The sequence below is a fragment of the Scyliorhinus torazame genome, chromosome 4, assembly GCF_047496885.1.
Source record: "Scyliorhinus torazame isolate Kashiwa2021f chromosome 4, sScyTor2.1, whole genome shotgun sequence".
NCBI classification, from domain to species: domain Eukaryota; kingdom Metazoa; phylum Chordata; class Chondrichthyes; order Carcharhiniformes; family Scyliorhinidae; genus Scyliorhinus; species Scyliorhinus torazame.
In genome coordinates this window covers 142,318,373-142,341,065 of record NC_092710.1, presented here as the reverse complement: position 1 = coordinate 142,341,065, position 22,693 = coordinate 142,318,373, and the positions used below count along the sequence as shown (strand labels likewise).

Below are 22,693 nucleotides of genomic sequence, written 5' to 3'. Positions count from 1 at the left end.
CCAACAGCACTCAAATTTCTCCCTGCAAGGGCGCTGGTCCCATTTCTGTTCAGGTGCAACCCGTCTGCCTTGTGCAGGTCCCTTTATCCCCCCCAAACAGTCCCAATGTTGCAGAAATCTAAACTCCTCCCTCCTGCATCATCTCTCCGGCCTTGCATTCATCTGGACTAATCTTCTAATTCTGTAATCACTAGTATGTGGCACCGGAAGTAATCTGGATTACTATCTTCTGGGTCTTGTTTTTTCTTCCTAGCTCCCCATTCTGCTTCTAAGCCCTCATCCCTTTTTCTGCTTATATCATCGGTATCAATGTGTACCATGATACCTGTCTGTTTGCTCCCCCCCTTCAGTATACCCTGCAGCCGTTCAGTGACGTCACTGACCCTAGCATCAAGGAGACGACTAGAGTGTGGTTGGGTGGGGCAGTCTTGGGATTGGGGTGTGGCTGGGTGGTCCATGGGCAGTTGCGAGGTCACGGGGGAAGGAGTGAGGTTGGGAGTTGTGGGGAAGGGGGGACAGGGGGTGCGGTTCAGTGGAGGTTTTGTGTGGGTTTATCAAGGGTTCTGTGGGGGGACGTCAGGTGGGTAAGTGTACAACAGATGTCAGAAGCGAGAAGTGGTTTTCATCTGCATAACTTTTTCTGGGTAACTATTGCTATAAGACAGTCGACATCATCCAATGGTTGTGAATTAAATAGCATTTTCGATTGGTTACCAGTGCAGAGCTATTGCCCAAAGGAAGTTTGAACTTACCAGGCAATTGCCATACAATCCTTATTTGGGAGTCTCTGGGTGGGGAGAGGGAGTTACCCCGTGCATCCTTGGGGTAACACCTAGATACGTTGCCCTGGAGCTTGGAAGGGCCTCTATGACCATTTGGGACCGTTAGTTCAGACATATTAACTTTGGGATTTCAAAGCAGAGAAAGAGAAAAATTCATTCTTTTGCTATCTCTGATAAATTCTACATGACACTTTCTTTTAAAGATTAGGAGGTTGTCATTTCTACTCTTCATGGATTAATAATAATCACTTATTGTCACAAGTAGGCTTCAATGAAGTTATTGTGAAAAGCCCCTAGTCGCCACATTCCGGCTTCTGTTCGGGAAGGCCGGTACGGGAATTGAACCCGCGCATTACAAGCCAGCTGTTTAGCCCACTGTGCTAAACCAGCCCCTAAATTATAAATTATTTAGTGGGTGATTCCTATGTGGGTAAAAACAATGTTGCACATGTTATATCCAAGGTAAAACTGTTCAAAAATCCTTTGCAGCTGAATAGACCACTACCATTTCGTAGGACAAGAGCAGCAGATATCTGGGAACCCCACCACCTGGAGAGTCCCCTCCAAATCACTCACCACCCTGACTTGGAAATATATCGCCGTTCCTTCACTTTCGCTGGGCCAAAATCCTGGATCTCCCTCTCTAACAGCACAGTGGGTGTGCCTACACCTCGGACTGCAGCGGTTTAAGAAAGCAACTCACCACCACTTTTTAAAGGGCAACTAGGGATGGGCAATAAATGCTGGCCTAACCAGCGACGCCCACATCCCGTAAATTAATTTAAAAAAAAAGATAATTTAAAGGATTGCATTAATTTCATATAATCAAAACTTACTTTTCTTTACTTGTAAAATTTACAAAGAATATTGTACCAGGAAAATTGTGACTCAAATAGTATTTCAAAAGAATTATGGTCTCTCCCAAGAGCTACTTAAATCTCTTAAATTTTCCACTTGCAATTGTAGAAAATGGAAGGCACTTCTGTTGGTTGGCGATACCAGTGCTAAACAGTTCTTAGTATTTATATTAAAGTATAAACTGTTTGCATAACCTAGAGCTTGAAGTACACCATGAAAGATCAAACTCTCTTGGTCTCTGGTTAAAAAGAAGTATTATATACATATCGTCAATGGAGACGGTTCTGTGCATAGTTCTAAAAGAAGCAGTTTTATCCTTTCAGCACATACATATTCATCATTTCAACTGGGTGAAGGCTGCCTTAGTTCGGTTACTGTTCTTGTGAAAGGAAGATGATTTGGGATTGAACTCCACTATCAGTGGAGTCTTTAAGAAATAAATCAAACTTACAACCCTGCAAGTTTCAGTGCAATACAACATGTCTACCTAATACTGTGATTTAGAGCTTGAATGCACAGTAACAAAATGTTCAGGATTCAAGCCCATTGTGATCATGTGGATTTTCCATTCAATGGCAGAAAACCTGCTGCTGTATAAAGTAGCAAAGAAAAGTTCCCTCTCCTCAATTTCTAATTTTCCTCTGTCTGAGAGAAACATAGGAAATAGGAGCAGGAGTAGGCCATTTGGGCCTTTGAGCCTCCATCATTCAACCATCTTATTGCCATTTTCCTGCACTATCCCCATATCCCTTGATATCTTTAATATCTAGAAAGCTATCAATCTAATTTTTGAACATACTTAATTGCTGAGCCTCGGCAGCCTACTGGGACAGAGAGTTGCAAAGATTCTTTACCCTCTGATTGAAGAAATCCCTCCTCATCTAAATCCTAAATAGCCTACTTTTTATTCTGAGATTATGTCCCTGGTTCTAGGTATCCCTCCCAGATAGGGGAAACATCCTTCTTGCATCTACCCTGTCAAGCTCTGTAAGAATTTTGTTTGTTTCAGTGAGATTACCTCTCATTCTTCCAAAGGCCCAGTTTTCTCAATCTCACCTTGTAGGACAATCCTGTCACCTCAGGGATCAGCCTGGTGAACCTTTGTTGCACTCCGTCTCGGGCGAGTATATCATTCCTTGGTAAGGAGATCAAAACTGCAGAGTACCAAGTCTCACCAAGTAGCTATATAATTGCAGTAAAACCTCTTTGCTCATGTATTCAAAAGTGTCTTATAATAAAGGCTAACCCACAATTAGCCTTCCCAATGGCGTGCTGCACCTGCATGTTAGATATCAGTGATTCATGAATAAGGTAACCAGGTCCCTTTGGACATGAATACTTCCCAATCTCTTACCATTTAAGAAATAGTCTGCATTTCTATTTTTCCTACCACATTGGATAACTTCACATTTTTCCACATTATATTCCATCTGCCATGTTCTTGCCCCACTCACTTAGCTTGTTTAAATCCACGTGAAGTCTCTTTACATCCATATCGCAATTCACAGTTTCCCCCCTAATTTTGTGTCATCAGCAACTTGGAAATGTTCCATTTGGTCCCCTCATCCAAATCATTAATATAGATTGGGAATATCTGGGGCCCACTATTCACAGCCTGCTAATCTGATAATGAAACATTTATTCCTACTGTCAAGTATTGCTGAAAAAAATACATTTTTTGTAAAATCTTTTCATTTTGTACTCATCAGGACATTTGCAAAAATACATTGCATGGGAAATCAACAAATTTATACTGTATGGGAAGAGAGTACTGATTGGTTGTCAAATGGACACTGGTTAGTAGAGGCATTGCCATGGAGAATGCACCAGTTAATGGCGACTGACAAGTTGACTGCCAAGTATTGTTTGAAATTAAATCGGGAAGATTGATTAGTCATGGCATTGCCTTAAGGAATGAACGAGCGAATGGCTGTCACTTATTTTGTTTTGCTCAGACAGGCACGATATGTGTGCGTACTGTGTACGTTCCTCGGCCGCAGAAAAATACTTTTCACTGTACTTCGGTACATGTGACAATAAATCAAATCAAACCAAATCATATTCTTTCTGTCTGAAAAAAACATGGCCTTGTGTATTAATATATGTAGTTTCCAGAACCATACACCACACTGCAAGCCCGACTGACAATCTGATTGGTTGTCAGCATAATTCTTAAGGCACTGAGGACTATTTTGCAAATGTTGAATAATCACAGAAGCACATCTAATGTTGGACACTGTGTTTTGAATTTTGCGAGCATGGGCTGGTTGAGTATAGTCTGTACTTGGCCGTTGCGAACAGTGAAAGGGACATACTACATTATTGGATCTGCCAATCTTTGGAATATGTGGTCTATATAACTAGCTTCGCACCGCAATTCATACACCACACTACTCATTGTGTAACAGGCAGAAGGTCTTTTTTACTTGACTTAAGCATTCTGTTAGTGGTGAATACCATACCTTGCCCTTCCTGCATAATCTGAGGTAGACTTGGCACTTCTCAGAGCCAGAAATTCAATGTATAGTGTCAAATGAATGATGTGATCAAGGTAGCTGTTAGCCTGTGGGGTAATCACTGTGTGCCTTTAAGACAGAGATAAATTGTTTTTTGATGGCCCTTGGATGGACTTTGGGGGCAACTCCCTTAAAGAGTTACCTGCTCGGCCCAGCACGAGGTCACGGCCGCGTTTGTCAAGACGCCTGCCAATTCCCGTCCACGTGATTCCCAGCCCAGAGGACCGGAGAATCACGCCGGTCTGGAGAATATGGTGCCCAACCTGTTAATAGGATGCAAATGGGTCTTAATGACCCATTTGTATCCTCATGCTGCACGGGGCGCGAACCACAATCCCGACGCCAGCGAGAGACTGGAACCAATCCCGTTTATTTTCTTGTCCATTGCTGGATTCTCCACCGTATCGGAAAGTCTGCTGCCAGCAGCAGAAAATCCAACCCCTGATCTGAAAAATCACACACACCAAAATGATGCAGCCTCTCAATGCGAGACAACTGAACACTGTTTACCACTTTCTTGTACATCTGTAAACCAATGTAATTCAGCATTCACTACCTTTGTTCAATCAATCCAGCTTCATGATCTTATTGTTTCTTAAAGCAGTATCTCTGAGCAACTCATCACATAATGAAGTTGAACAAAAAGTCAGAGCTTTGTACCAGGCATCTCTGTGTTTTGCATTATTACTGAAGAGGTTTATGTAAGGATAATTGTAACTAGTTTGATGTCCGTCATCAATATTTGCAATTTTCCACCTGGATCTTCACTGTGATATCACAGGAAATAGTTTTCATTGTCACAGATACAAAGGTCATTGCTGTGCCATTTATTTTTTATGAAAATATTGTTAATCAAATCATGAAACTGTATACTGCCGTTATATTGTTTTTGGGGTGATATGTTACATTGGTACAATGGATAATCTTCAAAGATTTTGGTAACATTAGTATTGCATAAACTACCAAAAGAAAAGCACAAAATAAAAAAGTGACCATCTCAGTGTCTGCATTCGCAATGTGAAAGCTGGTCTGTGTCAAGAGGGAACATTTCAAACATGATGAGAATTATCAAACAGACAGTACTGTCCTCACATAACTTTAACATTTTGGGGCATGTTGTCAATATTACAAAATGGACCAATTTTCAGTAGCAGAAACAAGCAAGAAAACTGGCACTTCTCTTTGTCAGTATTGTGGTCAACCTGTGTGTTATTGTGCCTCTCCAGTTTAGCAGTAGAACATATAGAACATAGAACATACAGTGCAGAAGGAGGCCATTCGGCCCATCGAGTCTGCACCGACCCACTTAAATCTTTACTTCCACCCTATCCCCGTAACCCAATAACCCCATCTAACCTTTTTGGACACTAAGGGGAATTTAGCATGGCCAATCCACCTAACCTGCATGTCTTTGGATTGTGAGAGGAAACCGGAGCACCCGGAGGAAACCCACGCAGACACGGGGAGAACGTGCAGACTCCGCACAGGTAGTGACCCAGCGGGGACTCCAACCTGGGGCCCTGGCGCTGTGAAGCCACAGTGCTATCCACTTCTGCTACCATGCTGCCCATTAAGCATGAAGATTACTGCAGATGGTGGAATCTAAAGCAAAAAAAAGAAAATACTGGACAATCTCAGCAGGTCTGACACCACCTGGTGAGAGAAGGGTGTTAATGTTTCAAGTCTGGATCACAGCTTTGACAGAGACTCGAAACATTAGCTTCCTTCTCTCGCCACAGATGCTATTAGACCTACTGAGATTGTCCAGTATTTTCTGTTTTTGTTGGCATTAAGGATGATTGAAGACACCAATGGTGTCCAGTTATGGATGTAGCTGTGTTAAGTATTGAAATTTGAGTAATTATAGAAGCTAGCGATTGAAGAACAAGATAGTGGTGTATGTTAATTAATGATAAACAAAACTGGGATTATATTTTATATTTTAATCTATGGTTTATGAACTTGCACCATTTTAAGGTGCTGCAAATTTTGAATTATATCACAGCAGTTCAATTTTGTGTTTCATTCTGATTTTCATTTTCAAGTGTAGTTATGAGGACTAGAAGTGGCTTTGTTTTCAAACGATTTGTGTGCGTGTGCATGCACGTGTGACTGCACTCTGTCCCCACCAGCATTCCCTGATCAGACTCTCATATACTCTGTGGAAACTGGTACATGGGGAATCATATCCCTGTATTTCTTCAGGGCACTAAGGTAGATGGAAAAATGTGTCTTGGTGAGAAAAGCCCTCCACTGCATCGTGACAGACTATCAGACATCCAAAATGTCAGCAGAATCCCTACTGTAGATGATTATAAACCAATTCCTTATTGGGGCTTCACTTAACTTGGTTTCTCATAAATATAATTGTGATAAAGCGTTTAGAAAATACCAGATCGCAAGTATGCCTTTGGCTCTTTTAGAATGCTGTATAGAATGTTATTTATCCATTTCATAGATAGTAAGCATTTTTCGTGAATTCACGAAGCATGACAAATTGCAGTATCAGAAGTGAACTACTTTACACACTTTCTTTTCTTGCAGTCAAGTTTACTGTATGGAAAATGCTCATGGCCAGTTGGTACGAGACCTTGACTTCAATCCCAACAAGCAGTACTACTTAGCGAGCTGTGGAGATGACTGTAAAGTGAAGTTTTGGGACACCAGAAATGTTCACGAACCAGTCAAGACTTTGGAAGAACATTCCCACTGGTAAGTGTTTCCTCTATTCACTTCGTCAAGATGGCAGGATTATTCGATTCAACGATTCCTTTATGCGCATCACTATGACTTTTTGTCCCATCCACCAAGAGCTGTGGTTAAATGACTGCAAATGGTCAGAGGAATTTTTTCCTTCCTTCCGAGAAACAATTACATTTTCTCATTAGATATACATGAGTGTTATTTGTGACGGCAATTATAATTTGGGTTGCATGGCTGGGAGCCCAACATTCATGTTAAAGCTTTTAGATCTTTATTTGTTGAAATTTATTTTGATGGATTGGCTAGGATTCTGATCTGAATTGCAATGAAAGTCTTAATTCTGTCACTGTCCATTAGTTTATCAAACCATTAGTTCTTTGGCGTTTGGTAACCTGTGCCACTGTTTCTATTCTGGGTCCTAATGCAAGATAATAGCAAATAAATACACATGTACTGTTATGACAACTTGGGCGAGTGCGCAGTCAATTCCAGCCGACAAATCCCAGGGTCCCGAAATCAGTGAATTAACCAATTTGTGTATTTTCCTGACATCCTTGACCCTTGACTGTTCCGATGAGATACAGGCACCAGATTTGTAAGTAAAACATTTTTAAAAACTGTTTATTTATAACAAGAGTAAAAGATGTACATATAATGGAACAATGGTCTACTAGTCTAACTATCCCCCAAACACTGTCCCACCCTCTACCCACATGCACTCAAGACAGACACACAAGGGCAAAGGGGAAGGATCAAAATAATGGGGATTTAAGTAGGTGTGAGATATTTGAGGATCTTGGCTGCTGGGGTTGAGGTCTTTGTAGGCAGTGATCTCTTCAGAATGTGAGGTGCTGAACTGTCTGTTGGTTTGGATCTTCAAGTTAGGCCACTCAGGCTGGATTCTTAGGCTGCGGGATCCCCATGTAGGGACACGTTTCAACTTGTGTTGAGCTGAGCCTTACCCTTGGAAGATGCACTTCAGGTCTGCTCAGTTACTGATATGTGGTCAGCTTCAGCAGACTCACCAACAGCTTGTCTCGGTTAAACAGAATATCAGAGCAGCAGTTTTCACGAGGCCTTCGAGTGATCTGGTAACTTTAATGGGAGAGGAATCTGGAAAGTTCCCCATCCCCAGCTCTATCTTCAGGCTTTCAGTGCTTGCTAACTACTCTGTTTATTTGAAGGGAGTTTCAGCTAAGATTTGAGAGAGAATTCCACAACTTCTGGGAGAGAGATTCAAAAAGATTCTGCTCAGTTCTGCAGTCTAATCAAACCCCTAACTTGTAGAAACAGTCTCACAGAGGATGCCTACCAGCTCAGCTGAGGAGAAAACACAGCATTTTGTAATGAGGAGGGATTAATTAAGGACCTCATAGTTAAGGATCCACCAGGGAGTAGTGACCACAGTACTACTCAGATTCAGTTTGGGGGTGAGAAACTAGTGTCCTGGAATTAAACAAAGAAAATTACATAAGCTTAAGGTCAGATTTCTCCCGCATAGACTGGGCAGGAAGGCGAAAAAATCGGTCAGTTGATGAACAGTTGCAGTTGTTTAAGGATATAACAAAGAAAATTACAGCACAGGAACAGGCCCTTCGGCCCTCCCAGTCTGCGCTGATCCAGATCCTTTATCTAAATCTTGTCTTCTATTTTCCAAGGATCTACTTCACTCTGTTCCCTGCCCATTCATATATCTGTCTAGATGCATCTTAAATGATGCTATCGTGCCCACCTGTACCACCTCCGCTGGCAAAACGTTCCAGGCACCCACTACCCTCTGCGTAAAAAACTTTCCACGCACATCTCCCTTACACTTTCCCCCTCCCACCTTGAAATCGTGACCCCTTGTAATTGACACCTCCCTCTTGGAAAAAACTTGTTGCTATCCACCCTGTCCATACCTCTCATAATTTTGTAGACTTCAATCAGGTCCCCCCTCAACCTCTGTCTTTCCAACGAAAACAATCCTAATCTACTCAACCTTTCTTCGTAGCTAGCACCCTCCATATCAGGCAACATCCTGGTGAACCTCCTCTGCACCCTCTAAAGCATCCACATCCTTCTGGTAATGTGGCGACCAGAACTGCACGCAGTATTCCAAATGTGGCCTAATCAAAGTCTGTAAACAACTGTAACAAGACCTGCCGACTCTTGTACTCAATACCCCGTCCGATGATGGCAAGCATGCTGTATGCCTTCTTGACCACTCTTATCAACCTGCGTTGTGCCACCTTCAGGGTACAATGGACCTGAACTCCCAGATCTCTCTGTACATCAATTTTCCCCAGGACTCTTCCATTGACCGTATAGTACGCTCTTGAATTAGATCTTCCAAAATGCATCACCTCGCATTTGCCTGGATTGAACTCCATCTGCCATTTCTCTGCCCAACTCTCCAATCTATCTATATTTTGCTGTATTCTCTGACAGTCCTCCTCACTATCTGCAACTCCACCAATCTTAGTATCATCTGCAAACTTGCTAATCAGACCACCTATACCTTCATCTTTATCATTTGTGTATATCACAAACAACAGTGGTCTGAGCACGGATCCCTGTGGAACACCACTAGTCACCTTTCTCCATTTTGAGACACTCCCTTCCACCACTACTCTCTGTCTCCTGTTGCCCAGCCAGTCCTTTATCCATATAGCTAGTACACCCTGAACCCCATACGACTTCACTTTTTCCATCAACCTGCCATGGGAAACTTTATCAAACGCCTTACTGAAGTCCATGTATATGACATCTACAGCCCATCCCTCATCAATTAACTTAGCCACTTCCTCAAAGAATTCTATTAGGTTTGTAAGACATGACCTTCCCTGCACAAAACCATGCTGCCTATCACTGATAAGTCTATTTTCTTCCAAATGTGAATAGATCCTATCCCTCAGTATCTTCTCCAACAGTTTGCCTACCACTGACGTCAAGCTCACAGGTCTATAATTCCCTGGATTATCCCTGCTACCCTTCATAAACAAAGGGACAACATTAGCAATTCTCCAGTCCTCCAGGACCTCACCCGTGCTCAAGGATGTTCCAAAGATATCTTTTCAGGCCCCAGCTATTCCGTCCCTTGCTTCCCTCAGTAACCTGGGATAGATCCCATCCGGACCGGGGACTTGTCCACCTTAATGCCTTTTAGAATACCCAAAACTTCCCCCTTCCTTATGCCGACTTGACCTAGAGTATTTAAACATCCATCCCTAGCCTCAACAACCGTCATGTCTCTCTCCTTGGTGAATACCGATGCGACGTACTCATTAAGAATCTCATCCATTTCCTCTGACTCCACGCATAAATTCCCTCTTTTGTCTTTGAGTGCGCCAATCCTTTCTCTAGTTACCCTCTTGCTCCTTATATACGAATAAAAGGCTTTGGGATTTTCCTTAACCCTGTTAGCCAAAAATATTTCATGACCCCTTTTAGCCCTCTTTATTGCGCGTTTGAGATTTGTCCTACTTTCCCGATATTCCTCCAAAGCTTCATCAGTTTTAAGTTGCCTAGATGTTATGTATGCTTCCTTTTTCATCTTAGCTAGTCTCACAATTCCATCCGTCATCCATGGTTCCCTAATCTTGCCATTTCTATCCCTCATTTTCACAGGGACATGTCTGTCCTGCACTCTAATCAACCTTTCCTTAAAAGACTTCCACATTTCAAATGTGGATTTACCCTCAAACAGCTGCTCCCAGAAAGGTCAGAGGTGCTAAATCAATACTTTGCCTCAGTTTTCACGGTGGTGGGCACTAGTACCATTCCTATAGGAATGGGTAATTCAGAAGAATAGAAACGTGGAACTTGGAACAATCAGCATCAATAGGGAAATGGTACTCAACAAACTCTTGGGATTGAGGGCAGATAAGTCCCCAGGGCCTGATGGCCTACATCCTAGGGTGTTAAATGAAGTGGCAGCAGAGATAGTGGATCTATTGGTTATGATATTCCAAAATTCCATGGACAGGGAAAGGCTCCAGTGGATTGGAAAAAATGCTAACGTAACTTCCTTATTCAAAAAAGGAGGGAGGCAGAATGTGGGAAATTACAGACCAGTTAGTTGAACGTCTGTTGTTGGAAAATTGTTGGAATCAATTATCAGGACATTTGGAAAGCCAAACGCTATCCATCAGAGTTAGCATGGTTTTATGAAGGGCAAATCATGTTTGACTAATTTGTTTGAGTTCTTCGAAGCTGTAACAAACAAAGTGGATAATGGGGATCCTGTAGATGTAGTACATCTGGAGTTCCAGAAGGCGTTTGATAAGGTGTCACACAGAAGATTGATTCACAAGGTGAGATCACATGGGATTAGGGGTGACTTATTAGTTTGGACAGAAGACTGACTGCCAGACAGTAGACATGGCGTCGGGATAAATGGATCTGTTTCTGGATGACAAGATGTAACTAGTGGGGTGCCACAGGATTCAGTCCTTGGGCCCCAGCAATTTACAATCTATATTAATGACTTGGATATAGGGATGGAAGGTTCTATAGCCAAATTTGCAGATGATACAAAAATAGGTGGGACAGTAAGTTGCACTGAGGAAATAAGAACCTTACAAATGGATATGGATGGGTTAGGAGAGTGGGCCAAAATGTGGCAAATGGAGTTTAATGTGGATAAGTGTGAAGTCATGTATTTTGGTCGAAAAAATGTAAAGGCAACTTATTATCTAAATGGGGAGAGACTTTGGAGTGCTCCATTGCTGAAGGCTCTGGGGGTCTTTGTGCATGAATCACAGAAAACGAGGTGCAGCAGATAATAAGGAAAGCAAATGGAATGTTGGCATTTATAGCAAAAGGAATTGAATATAAAGGAAGTGTGTGCAACTATACAAGGCATTGGTAAGACTGCACCTGGAGTATTGCGCACAGTTTTGATCCCCTTATTTGAGGAAAGATGTAGTGGCATTGGAGGAAGATCAGAGGAGGTTCACTAAATTGATTCCAGAGATGAGGACTTTGTCGTAGGAGGAGAGATTGAACAGTTTAGGCCTATTCTTTCTCGAGTTTAGAAGACTGAGGGGAGAGCTAATTGAGGTATACAAGATGCTAAAAGGTATGGATAAAGTAGACGTGGAGCTATTGCTTCCTCTTGTGGGGAATTCTAAAACGAGAGGTCATAATCTTAGTAAAAGAGGTAGCAAATTTAAAACAGATATGAGAAAAACCACTTCTCCCGCAGGGTTGTGAATCTATGGAATTCGCTATCCCAGAGTGCGGTGGATGTAGGGACACTGAGTAAATTTAAGGAGGGGTTAGACAGATTTTTAATCGGTAATGGGTTGAAGGGTTATGGAGAATGGGCAGCACAGTGTAGATGAGGCCAGGGTGGGATCAGCCATGATCACATTGAGGGTGTTTAGGCTCTGGAGGCTAAATTGCCGACTCCCACTCCTAGGTCATGTGTTCCAGGGAGGAGATGATCTGGCTGATTTTGCAATCCAGCTCTTAGTGTGTAACATTGTAGGTAGCAAATGAGGAACATATCAGCCAAGATAGAATAGCGGAGCAGACTCGATGGGCCGAATGGCCGAACTCTGCTCCTATATCTTATGAACTTAAGAACTGAGGAATGAACCAGCATATGGCTATCACTTATTTTGTTTAACTTAAACAGGTGCAAAATGTGTACATGTTATTTCTGTCTGTAAAGAACAGGGCCCTGTGTAGTAATATATGAAATTTCCAGTATAGGCAAAGGCGGCACACTGCGAGTCCAATTGACATTATTAAATTTGTCGTCAGTGTAATTTTTAGCAAACTGAGGATTATTTAGCAAATGTCCAATTGTAGAGTCACATCTAATGTGTTTTGAGTTTTGCAAGCACAGGCTGGTTGTGTATGGTCTGTACCTTGCCTGTTGTGAACAGCAGGAGGGACATGCTGTTTGATACGATCCACAAGTCTTTGGGACGTACGGCCCAAACTGAAATTCTTCATACACCACATTATTCATTTGTGTGATAAGCAGAACACCTCTTGCTTGAATGCATGATCCTGTTTTTCCTAATACCAATCATGGTAGCAGCCTGAAAAGAAAGAATTGGGGGCCACATTTTCTCTTAATTAATTATCTAAAATGCAGCCATTCATGGTATTGTTACCCACCAGTTAAAGCCATACCTTCTAACTAAAGGGAGAGAAGTAGAAGGATAGCGAAGAAAGTAACGAGAAAAGCTCAGGAAGGTAAGTGGCAGAAAGGAAAAGCGAGAAATAGATTCAGGACAGGAGGAATAAAACGAGCATGAGGTAGATAAAGCATCTGAAACTGGCAAGACATAGAGACCGGGGGCGGGATTCTCCACTCCCCCACCGAAGTGGCCACGCCGTCGTGAACGCCGTTGAGGTTCACGACGGCGCGAAACGGCCCCGATCCCGACCGATTCAGGCCCTGACAATGGGCCAGGATCGGGGCCGTGTCATCTACACGCGCCAGGCCTTGTCGCCCATGTAAAGGCGGCGCCGCATAGATGACGCGGCTGGCGCCGCATAACGGGCATCATCTGCGCATGCGCGGGTTGGCCAGCGCCAACCCGCGCATGCGTGGTTGCTGTCCTCTCTAAGTCCGCCCAGCACGAAGATGTCTGACGGATCTTGCGGGGCCGCGGAAGGAAGGAGGTCCTCCTTCAGAGAGGACGGCCCGACGATCGGTGGGCACCGATCGCGGGCCACCCCACATTTGAGGTACCCCCCGGTGCAGGATCCCCCCTCGCCCCCCCCCCCCCCCCGTAGGCCGCCCCCCCCCCAGCGTTCACGCATCGCTCACGACGGCAGCGACCAGGTGTGGACGGCGCCGGGGGGAACCCGCCGTTTTGGCCTGGCCGCTCGGCCCATCCGGGCCTGAGAATAGCGGGGGTGTCGGAGAATCGCCGTTTTGGGTGTCTCCGGCGATTCTGCGGCCCGCGAAACCCGACCGGGCCGTTCCCGCCGCTTGGGAGAATCGCGGGAGGGCGTCGGACCGGTGTCCCGGGAAATCTTGGCAGCCCAGGCGATTCTCCCAACCGGCGTGGGAGTGGAGAATCGCACCCCGTGTTCTTCGACCATATGCTCATGCCATTGGAAATCAACCAGTTTGATATAATTGTGTGAACAACTTAAGAAATTTCAGCGAAAATGAGGTTTATTTTGGAAGGGGAGGAAGAAGAAAGCGACTTGCATCAGATAAAATTGTAATACGATGAATACCTTAAAATTCTTTCAGAGAGACTATGCATCTTCATTGTGTCTCAATCATTTGATATATTGCTTCAATAAACTTGCTGTATTAGAGTAATGGGCAAATAGTTGTCACATTTTAGATAAAATAGGACTTGGATAAACATTGGAAACCGCACACCAGGTCCCGGTGACAGATGAGCAATGAAATGGGATTTGTGGTACTGAAAAATAAATGAAAATTAATAATGGAAAGTATGAACAGAGTTTTTTTTTAAATAACTGCCTTGTACGCTCTTGCAGGATTTGTGAGGGTGATTTTTCTGTAGCATTACATTGTTAGCATGGACCAAAAAGCAACATTATAAAATATTACTTACACAGGCAAAACTTTTAATGATATGGAAAGATATAGGGAGAGCAATTGAGTCTGCTGGGTGCTAAATGAGTGAAGGCAAGGTATTATCTCATACCAGATGGGGCAGCATGGTAGCATAGTGGTTAGCACTGTGGCTTCACAGCGGCAGGGTCCCAGGTTCGATTCCCTGCTGGGTCACTGTCTGTGCGGAGTCTGCACGTTCTCCCCGTGTCTGCGTGGGTTTCCTCCGGGTACTCCAGTTTCCTCCCACAATCCAAAGACATGCAGGTTAGGTGGATTGACCATGCTAAATTGCCCTTAGTATCCAAAAAGGTTAGGAGGGGTTGTTGGGTGAAGGGGATAGGGTTGAAGTGAGGGCTTAAGTGGGTCGGTGCAGATTCGATGGCCCGAATGGCCTCCTTCTGCACTGTATGTTCTATGTTCAGATTGAGAGTCAAGAATAGAGGACACCGGAAAAACACAGCAGGTCTGCCAGCAATTATTAGGAGAGAAACAGAGTTAATATTTCGGGTCATTTGACTCTTTATCAAAACTGAAGGGAGGGAGAATGTGTTAGAACTGTAGAAACAACAAAAGACAGTCCGGTGTGAAAGGGGAGGAGGGGAATTTGTATTGAGGCAATACATGTATGGGATATTTTAAACGAAAAGGTGTTTAAGATTTAGGAGAAAGGTCAAAAACTAAAGTTGCCGACCTCGATGATAAATGTCGAGGGCTGTAATGTGCTCAACTGGAAGATGAGTTGCTGCTCCTCCAGCTTCTGCCAGACTTACTGGAGCTTTGCAGCAGGCCAAGGACAGCAGACATATGGGCATCAGAGCAAGGTGCTGAGTTAAAATGGCATGCAATAGAAAGATTGGAGTCATGCTTTTGGACTGAGCGAAGGTGTTCCGTAAAGCGGTCATCCAGTATACGATAAGTCTGCCCAACGTAGAGACCGCATTGGGAGCAGTGAATACAATAGACCAAATGAAAGGAAATACAAGTGAAAGGCTGCTATAGAACAAAGAAAAGTACAGCACAGGAACAGGCCCTTCGGCCCTCCAAGCCTGTGCCGACCATGCTGCCCATCGAAACTAAAATCTTCTGCACTTCCGGGATCCGTATCCCTCTATTCCCATCCTATTCATGTATTTGTCAAGATGCCCCTTAAACGTCACTGTCGTCCCTGCTTCCACCACCTCTGGCAGCGAGTCCCAGGCACCCACTACCCTCTGTGTAAAAAAATTTGCCTCGTACATCTCCTCTAAACCTTGCCCCTCGCACCTTAAACCTTTGCCCCCATGTAATTGACCCCTCTCCCCTGGGAAAAAGCCTCTGACTATCCACTCTGTCTATGCCCCTCATAATTTTGTAGACCTCTATCAGGTCGCCCCTCAACCCCCTTCGTTCCAGTGAGAACAAACAGAGTTTATTCAACCTCTCCTCATAGCTAATGCTCTCCATACTAGGCAACATCCTGGTAAATCTCTTCTGTACCCTCTCTAAAGCCTCCACATCCTTCTGGTAGTGTGACAACCAGAATTGAACACTGTACTCCAAGTGTGGCCTAACTAAGGTTCTATACAGCTGCAACATGACTTGCCAATTTTTATACTCAATGCCCCGGCCAATGAAGGCAAGCATGCCTTCTTGACTACCTTCTCCACCTGTGTTGCCCCTTTCAGAGACATGTGGACCTGTACACCTAGATCTCTCTGACTGTCAATACTCTTGAGGGTTCTACCATTCACTGTATATTCCCTACCTGCATAAGACCATCCAAAATGCATTACCTCACATTTGTCCGGATTAAGCTCCATCTGCCATCTCTCCGCCCAAGTCTCCAAACGATCTAAATCCTGCTGTATCCTCTGACAGTCCTCATCGCTATCCACAATTCCACCAACCTTTGTGTCGTCTGCAAACTTACTAATCAGACCAGTTACATTTTCCTCCAAATCACTTATATACTACGAACAGCAAAGGTCCCAGCACTGATCCCTGTGGAACACCACTAGTCACAGCCCTTCAATCAGTAAAGCACCCTTCCATTGCTACTCTCTGCCTTCTATGAGTTAGCCAGTTCTGTATCCATCTTGCCAGCCCACCCCTGATCCCGTGTGACTTCATCTTTTGTACCAGTCTGCCTTGAGGGACCTTGTCAAAGGCCTTACTGAAGTCCATATAGACAACATGCACTGCCCTACCTGCATCAATCATCTTTGTAACCTCCACAAAAAACTCTATCACGTTAGCGAGACACGACCTCCCCTTCACAAAACCGTGCTGCCTCTCGCTAATACGTCCATTTGCTTCCAAATGGGAGTAGATCCTGTCTCGAAGAATTCTCTCCAGTAATTTCCCTACCACTGACGTAAGGCTCACCGGCCTGTAGTTCCCTGGATTATCCTTGCTACCCGTCTTAAACAAAGGAACAACATGGGCTCTTCTCCAGCCCTCCGGGACATCACCTAAAGACGGTGAGGATCCAAAGATTTCTGTCAAGGCCTCAGCAATATCCTCTCTGCCCTCTGTCAGTATTCTAGCAATTTCCTCTCTAGCCTCCTTTAGTGTTCTTAGACTTTCTTGACTTGAAAGGAGTATTTGGTGTCTTGTACAGTGAGGAGAGAGAGGTAAAGGGTCTGCCTAAAATAAATGTATTAGGATCCCACTTCCATATTTAGCAGAAAGTAGGCTGCTGGCCACCCACACAAGTCGTTTTTTTTTTTGCACTTACTCAATGTAAGATGGGAAGAGCTGCAGTACTGCTCACCCTACATTAGTCGTGCGTTCGCTGCCAACCTGCCTCTGCCTTTCAGAAGCTGTGCTAGCTCATAGAATCGTAGAATTTACAGTGTAGAAGGAGGCCCAAACCTGAGCCAGCGGATTTTACGAAGGGTCAACCTCGTGAGTTGCCCAATTGTCCTCCACTGCTCACAAGAATTATGGTAATAAGACCCACGGCCAATTTGGAGCACCCCTCAGACTGATCTCTTCAGACACTCTAGCCAAATCAGGCAAAACAATTTCTTGCCATAATAACTAACTTTGAGCAAAAAAAGTAATTTGTAATTATGGAACAGTACAAACTGGCACTCAGATGCTACAGGAACTCTTTCCTTTTTGTTTATCAGTGTTCAGTGGCAGTCCTTTGAACTTTACTTGTGGACTGAAAATGTTGTACTGTTTTTGCATGCAGGATATGGAGTGTCCGATACAATCATTCACACGATCAGTTGGTGTTGACTGCCAGCAGTGACAGCAGAGTCATTCTTTCCAACATGGTTTCTATTTCGTCAGAGCCCTTCGGCCACTTAGTGGATGATGATGATTTAAGTGACCAAGAAGACAATCACAATGAAGAAAAGTATGTTGCAGTCTTTTTTAGATTAATTGTTTGTTATAATTATTAGCTATTAATTTTATAAACGCCAACATTTGACGGACAATGTGAGAAGTTCTGTAGCAGTGTTAACGGACTATTCCATATCAATGATCTTATTAGTATTTGTGCATACTAACCTGGTGGCCCTGGGACAGGGCTGAAAACCCAGAGGAAACCTTCCTCTTCCCCAGTTTCTCATTTAACTATTAATGCCCTCAGGGCAACGAAGGCTCAGCACTGAATACTAATGAGTTATAAAGCAGAGCTACAGGCTGTGTATCATCACTGTTATTGGTCTACTGTTCAAAGCAAATTATAAGTATAATTTTTAAGCTGCAGTACCCTACTTCAAATACCTACGCTCAATTTGAAAAGTTCAGAGTCCGCCATACATTGATTTCATGTGGACCTATGAAAACTCTTTGAAGAAACTGTCATTATGTCTGTTAGTTTTTATATAGAGGTTGGAGGAATTTATTTTTAAATTCAATTGGCATGCACGTCTGTGTGCTTGAATTATAATGTTTTCTGTCAGAGTTTGGAGAAAACAGAAAACCTATTTTTAAAACAATTGAATAACTTTACCAGGCTCCACCCTCAATGTGGAACTTATCTAGTGAATACGTTCGAACTGGAAAAATGGGGCGACAGTCCTCTCTAGCTCTGTCTCTGTGGGCACACGCTTCATGCCAGGGGTGGGAGAATATAAATTACCCCAATAAACAAATATCTAAAATGTAATGACTCTTTCACCAGTTATTCTTATCTGTTGAGTACTGTATTCTTGTGCTCAACGTTTGTTAAGAATAAAGATATTAATCCTTTCTGAATTACTGTATCCTCTGCCTTCTTAACTAGTTGGCTACTCTAAGGTCTTCTATCCCTTAGACTCCCTTGCTGATATCAGATGGGAACTAATCTATTTCAAACTATATTTCAAGTTATTATAGGGTCCCAAATCTACAAGGAAGAATTTTAACTCACTTACCACTAAATGTCCCTTAAGGGTGTAGAGCTGTTGAGAATGTATAGGTGAGTCTTTTGGGTAAACCGCTATTTCAGGTTCCGATTTAAAATAAACCACTGTTTCAGGTTTAGATTTGAAATAAACCACTATTTCAGGTTTAGAGTTAAAATAAAACTTGTTTTTATTTGCCTTTACAAAATCCTAACAAATTACTTTGTATTTAAAGATCTCTTTTAGTTGATCAGACTTCAAGAGCTCGCTTTAACAATTCTTCTGTTGTCTTGATAGCTTGTGGCTGTTCTTATTCTTCGGTCTGCCAGCTTCTTTTGTTTCCCAAGGACCGATGAGCTGACTCGAATCGGATCTAAGAATGAACTTGAACCGAATGCTCTATGGTTGTCAGTTCAGTGAGTTGGTACTTTGCTGCTGTCGCTTCGAGACTTTTATACTCTTAAATTTGCCTCTCCAGCACATTTCAACCACAAAGCATTGTCTCATAATTTGCCTTATAGATATGTCACATTTCAAAAAACCTCGCTGCCTTGCACCTGGTTCAAGGCTGCTAAACATTTTAAAACCACTCGTCTCCTCTTTCCCAAAATATACACGTCCTGTTCAAGATTATTTCATTTGGAAAACCCCATTTGTTCCCTTTATCGCAGAGGATTTTACGACTGTTACGCTTCGTAAACTAATCTGCAGCTATATCCACTTAAAATACCAGCAGTTTTCTAACACATCCTTTCCCGTACGTGCTAGCTTCCAAATCATAGAATCATAAAATTTGCAGAAGGAGACCATTCGTGGAAAGAGCACCTTACCCAAGCCCACACCTCCCCATAACCCAGTAACCCCTCTCAACACTAAGGACAATTTTGGATAATCAGGGCAATTCAGCATGGCCAGTCCACCTAACCTGCACATCTTTGGACTGTGGGAGGAAACCGGAGCACCGGAGGAAACCCACGCACACACGGGGAGAACGTGCAGACTCCGCACAGGCAGTGACCCAAGCCGGGAATCGAACCTGGACTCTGGAGCTGCGAAGCAATTGTGCTAACCACTGTGCTACCGTGCTGCCCATCTTGTAGCACCTTGCTCAAACTTGCCATGTCTCCTTAACCACTGGTTCCCTTTGTTTTCAACGCTGCTATTTTTTTCAGAAGTCATTACTCTTCCCAAAATAAAGTTATATCCTGTCTATCTCAAACACTTATGGTTTTCTTAATGATCCTTTCTCATGCCTGTTGTTTTTCTCAAACTTTTGACCTCTTCTGTGCTTGCTAGCTTCAAGCTTTTAAAAGTGCTCTGCCATTTCCACTTGTATGTTACTTTACCTATTTTCTATATGTTTCCTTTATTCTGTTTATTTTGTTCCAAACTACATTCTCCTTTGCCATTTTCATTTACACCCCCTCTTGGAGTTTGGAACAAAATCATTAACCCTGGAAGGTTATTCGCCCAAATATACTTGACATACTCTGCATTGCCGCCACCTCCTCCGACAGATGTCACCCGCATACACCCATTCACTCTGTCCACATTTTCCAAATATCTGGATTGTAAATTACACATTGTTGTTTCTCCGGAACCGTGTCCGGAGAATACTGGCCGAATCCTTTATCTCGATTGCCATGAACCAGAAATTAGGCTGTTGTTCCAAGCACCGTACACAGCAGGTATACCTGTGCGCAGCACCCCTCCCAAAACAAAGACCTCCTTCAGGTGGGCGCCAGCTCCCAGGCTCCCAGTGTCCTCAACTTGCAACACATCAGCTGTTGTCTCAGATGTGCCATGTAAGTGAATCGAGTGGACTTCAAACCTCCCACTTCACTCCTAGAAGCGATATAATTCAAGTGTTCCTGTACCCTCAAACGGACACCTCTCATTCACACTCAACATGGTCCTAACCATATTTTCCATTCCCTCTGGGAAGCAAGCGGTATACAGAGATAGCCAAGTGTCACTTTTTATCCCTTTCCTCAACATAATAGTCTTTCAAAATATGAATGTTGTATGTCCCTTTATAGCAACTGGGGCATAAGCGTCCCAAGGTACATTGTACTCCTCCAAGACAACACCTGTTGTCGCATTGGAGACAATGAACTGGCCCTGCCATTCTCCAGTCGGGATCAGTAGCATCACTGTGAACCCAACACAGGTCCGGTGTCATGTATACTTCCATTCTCACGTGTTGCTAAATACAATCCCACAATAATCAGTTTCCATCTCCTGCATTCCTCCAAATTTAAATGTAAAACTTCCTCCCTCATCAAGGAGAAAGCGAGTGATGTCATGATCACTTTAAACAAAATCACTTTAACGATGTTTCTCACATTCTGATGTGACTCCTTTCTATATAGCCGTACAAGTATAATAGCAGAACACCCCAAAATGATTATTAATGGTGGGAGTGACACATATACCATCGCACCCTCACAAAAAGCACTAACAAACTCCCCACACATAGATAGTAATTGAAAAATTTTAAGTATCATGGGGATCCTAGAGTCCAGCGTTTCAAAGCAGTTCCTTGAAAAGGTAGGAAAAGTATCTGAACGCCTGGTGGTCCCTTTAACACATTAAGTAAGGTCAACGGAAAACTTAACAGACACCATATAGTTTTCCGATGCCAACATTTCGACCCGGAAATCGCATAACATATTACAATCAATAAAACACGTACCCCCGCATTCGGCAATAGTTGTCTACTTCATCCGTCATCAAGCTGCTATTGCTGAAAGTTAAAGCCATTGTCATTAAGCATGTGTGGGTTCCTCGTCAGTCGCCGCTATCCGCCGAGATCCTTAACAAAGCAACTGCGTAATATGTGCCTTGTGTAGACCGCAGATCATCCATCCTCTGATATCAAGGACACACGTCCAGTCAGGGATGTGTGACCAGGAGTTTTATTTTTCAGTGATGAATTGATATTTTGGTTTAACTCTAACCGTAAAGCTTTTCTACGGGCCTTGTCATTCAATTTTCTGATATATGTAGCCAATTGTAGCAATTTTCTTTCTTTCTGCCGATCGACTTTTTTGCAACATTTGAAACGTAAGATTCGGCATAATTTAAAAACTCCCAATTTCCAGAGTAATATCGCGATAATTGTCCCTCCTGCTATTGATACAAACAAGTACCAATTTTTTAGAATTCAGATTAAAATGGCCCAAAACCATTGGAACAGACTTGTCACAACTTCGATCTCTGTTTTAACTGTCTCTTTAATTTTTATCCCCACATCAATCAAATCGTTTCCCAAATTATTCCAGCTGGGATAATAACCCAAATGCTCTATTGCCGTGACACAGGTAACTCTTGTTTTGATATTCGCATCTCTACGCATCTCTTCCTTCTTGAATTTAATCCATCCTTCTTGCATATATTCCGGGTCCTGTACTTGGCAGACTATACTCCTGCCTATCCCTCTATCTGGACCAAATACCGTTCCATCATCTTTTCGCCCCTTATTATACCTATTTGAAAGTTTCCTAAATAGATCATATTTTGATTGATCCCATGCTGGGTACCAGTCTTTCTTATATCCAGGACATGATATCAATTTCCACCCTTTTCTACTTCCCCGATAACTGTTGTATGTCCCTAAAAATTCAATTGAGTTCCTGCCTTTTCTCCATGGAATCGGGAGCAGCTGCCTTTTCCGATTGCTTTTACCCACATTAAACCCAATTTCACACTTCTTATTAACCCCATCTATCGTTGTTTCCCATTCCCAGTGATGTCTGAAATATAATTCACCCCTTTCCTTTACTCTGCTATATACTCCCTTGGTATGGTAATCCCCATAGCATTTACCTAAAAATAGAGCTCTCATGGGCATGTGTTTGGTAGCTAACAATTCTGAATTCGTCATTTTTACCAACTCATGGCAGTAAAACCAATAAATGTCATACTATACTGAAGGCTACTCTTATGAATCACAATTCTATTATATCC

At 43.1% G+C, this 22,693-nt stretch overlaps 1 protein-coding gene across 1 annotated transcript in view; it reads left to right on the top strand.

Moving 5' to 3' along the window:
• eipr1 (EARP complex and GARP complex interacting protein 1) overlaps nucleotides 1-22,693 on the top strand; it is a 113,664-nt gene that overhangs the window by 63,443 nt on the left and 27,528 nt on the right. The window contains exons 7-8 of the mRNA XM_072498691.1: nucleotides 6,701-6,868; nucleotides 17,581-17,748. Of these exons, the coding sequence (XP_072354792.1) occupies nucleotides 6,701-6,868; nucleotides 17,581-17,748 (336 nt within the window). The remainder of the gene's footprint in view (nucleotides 1-6,700; nucleotides 6,869-17,580; nucleotides 17,749-22,693) is intronic.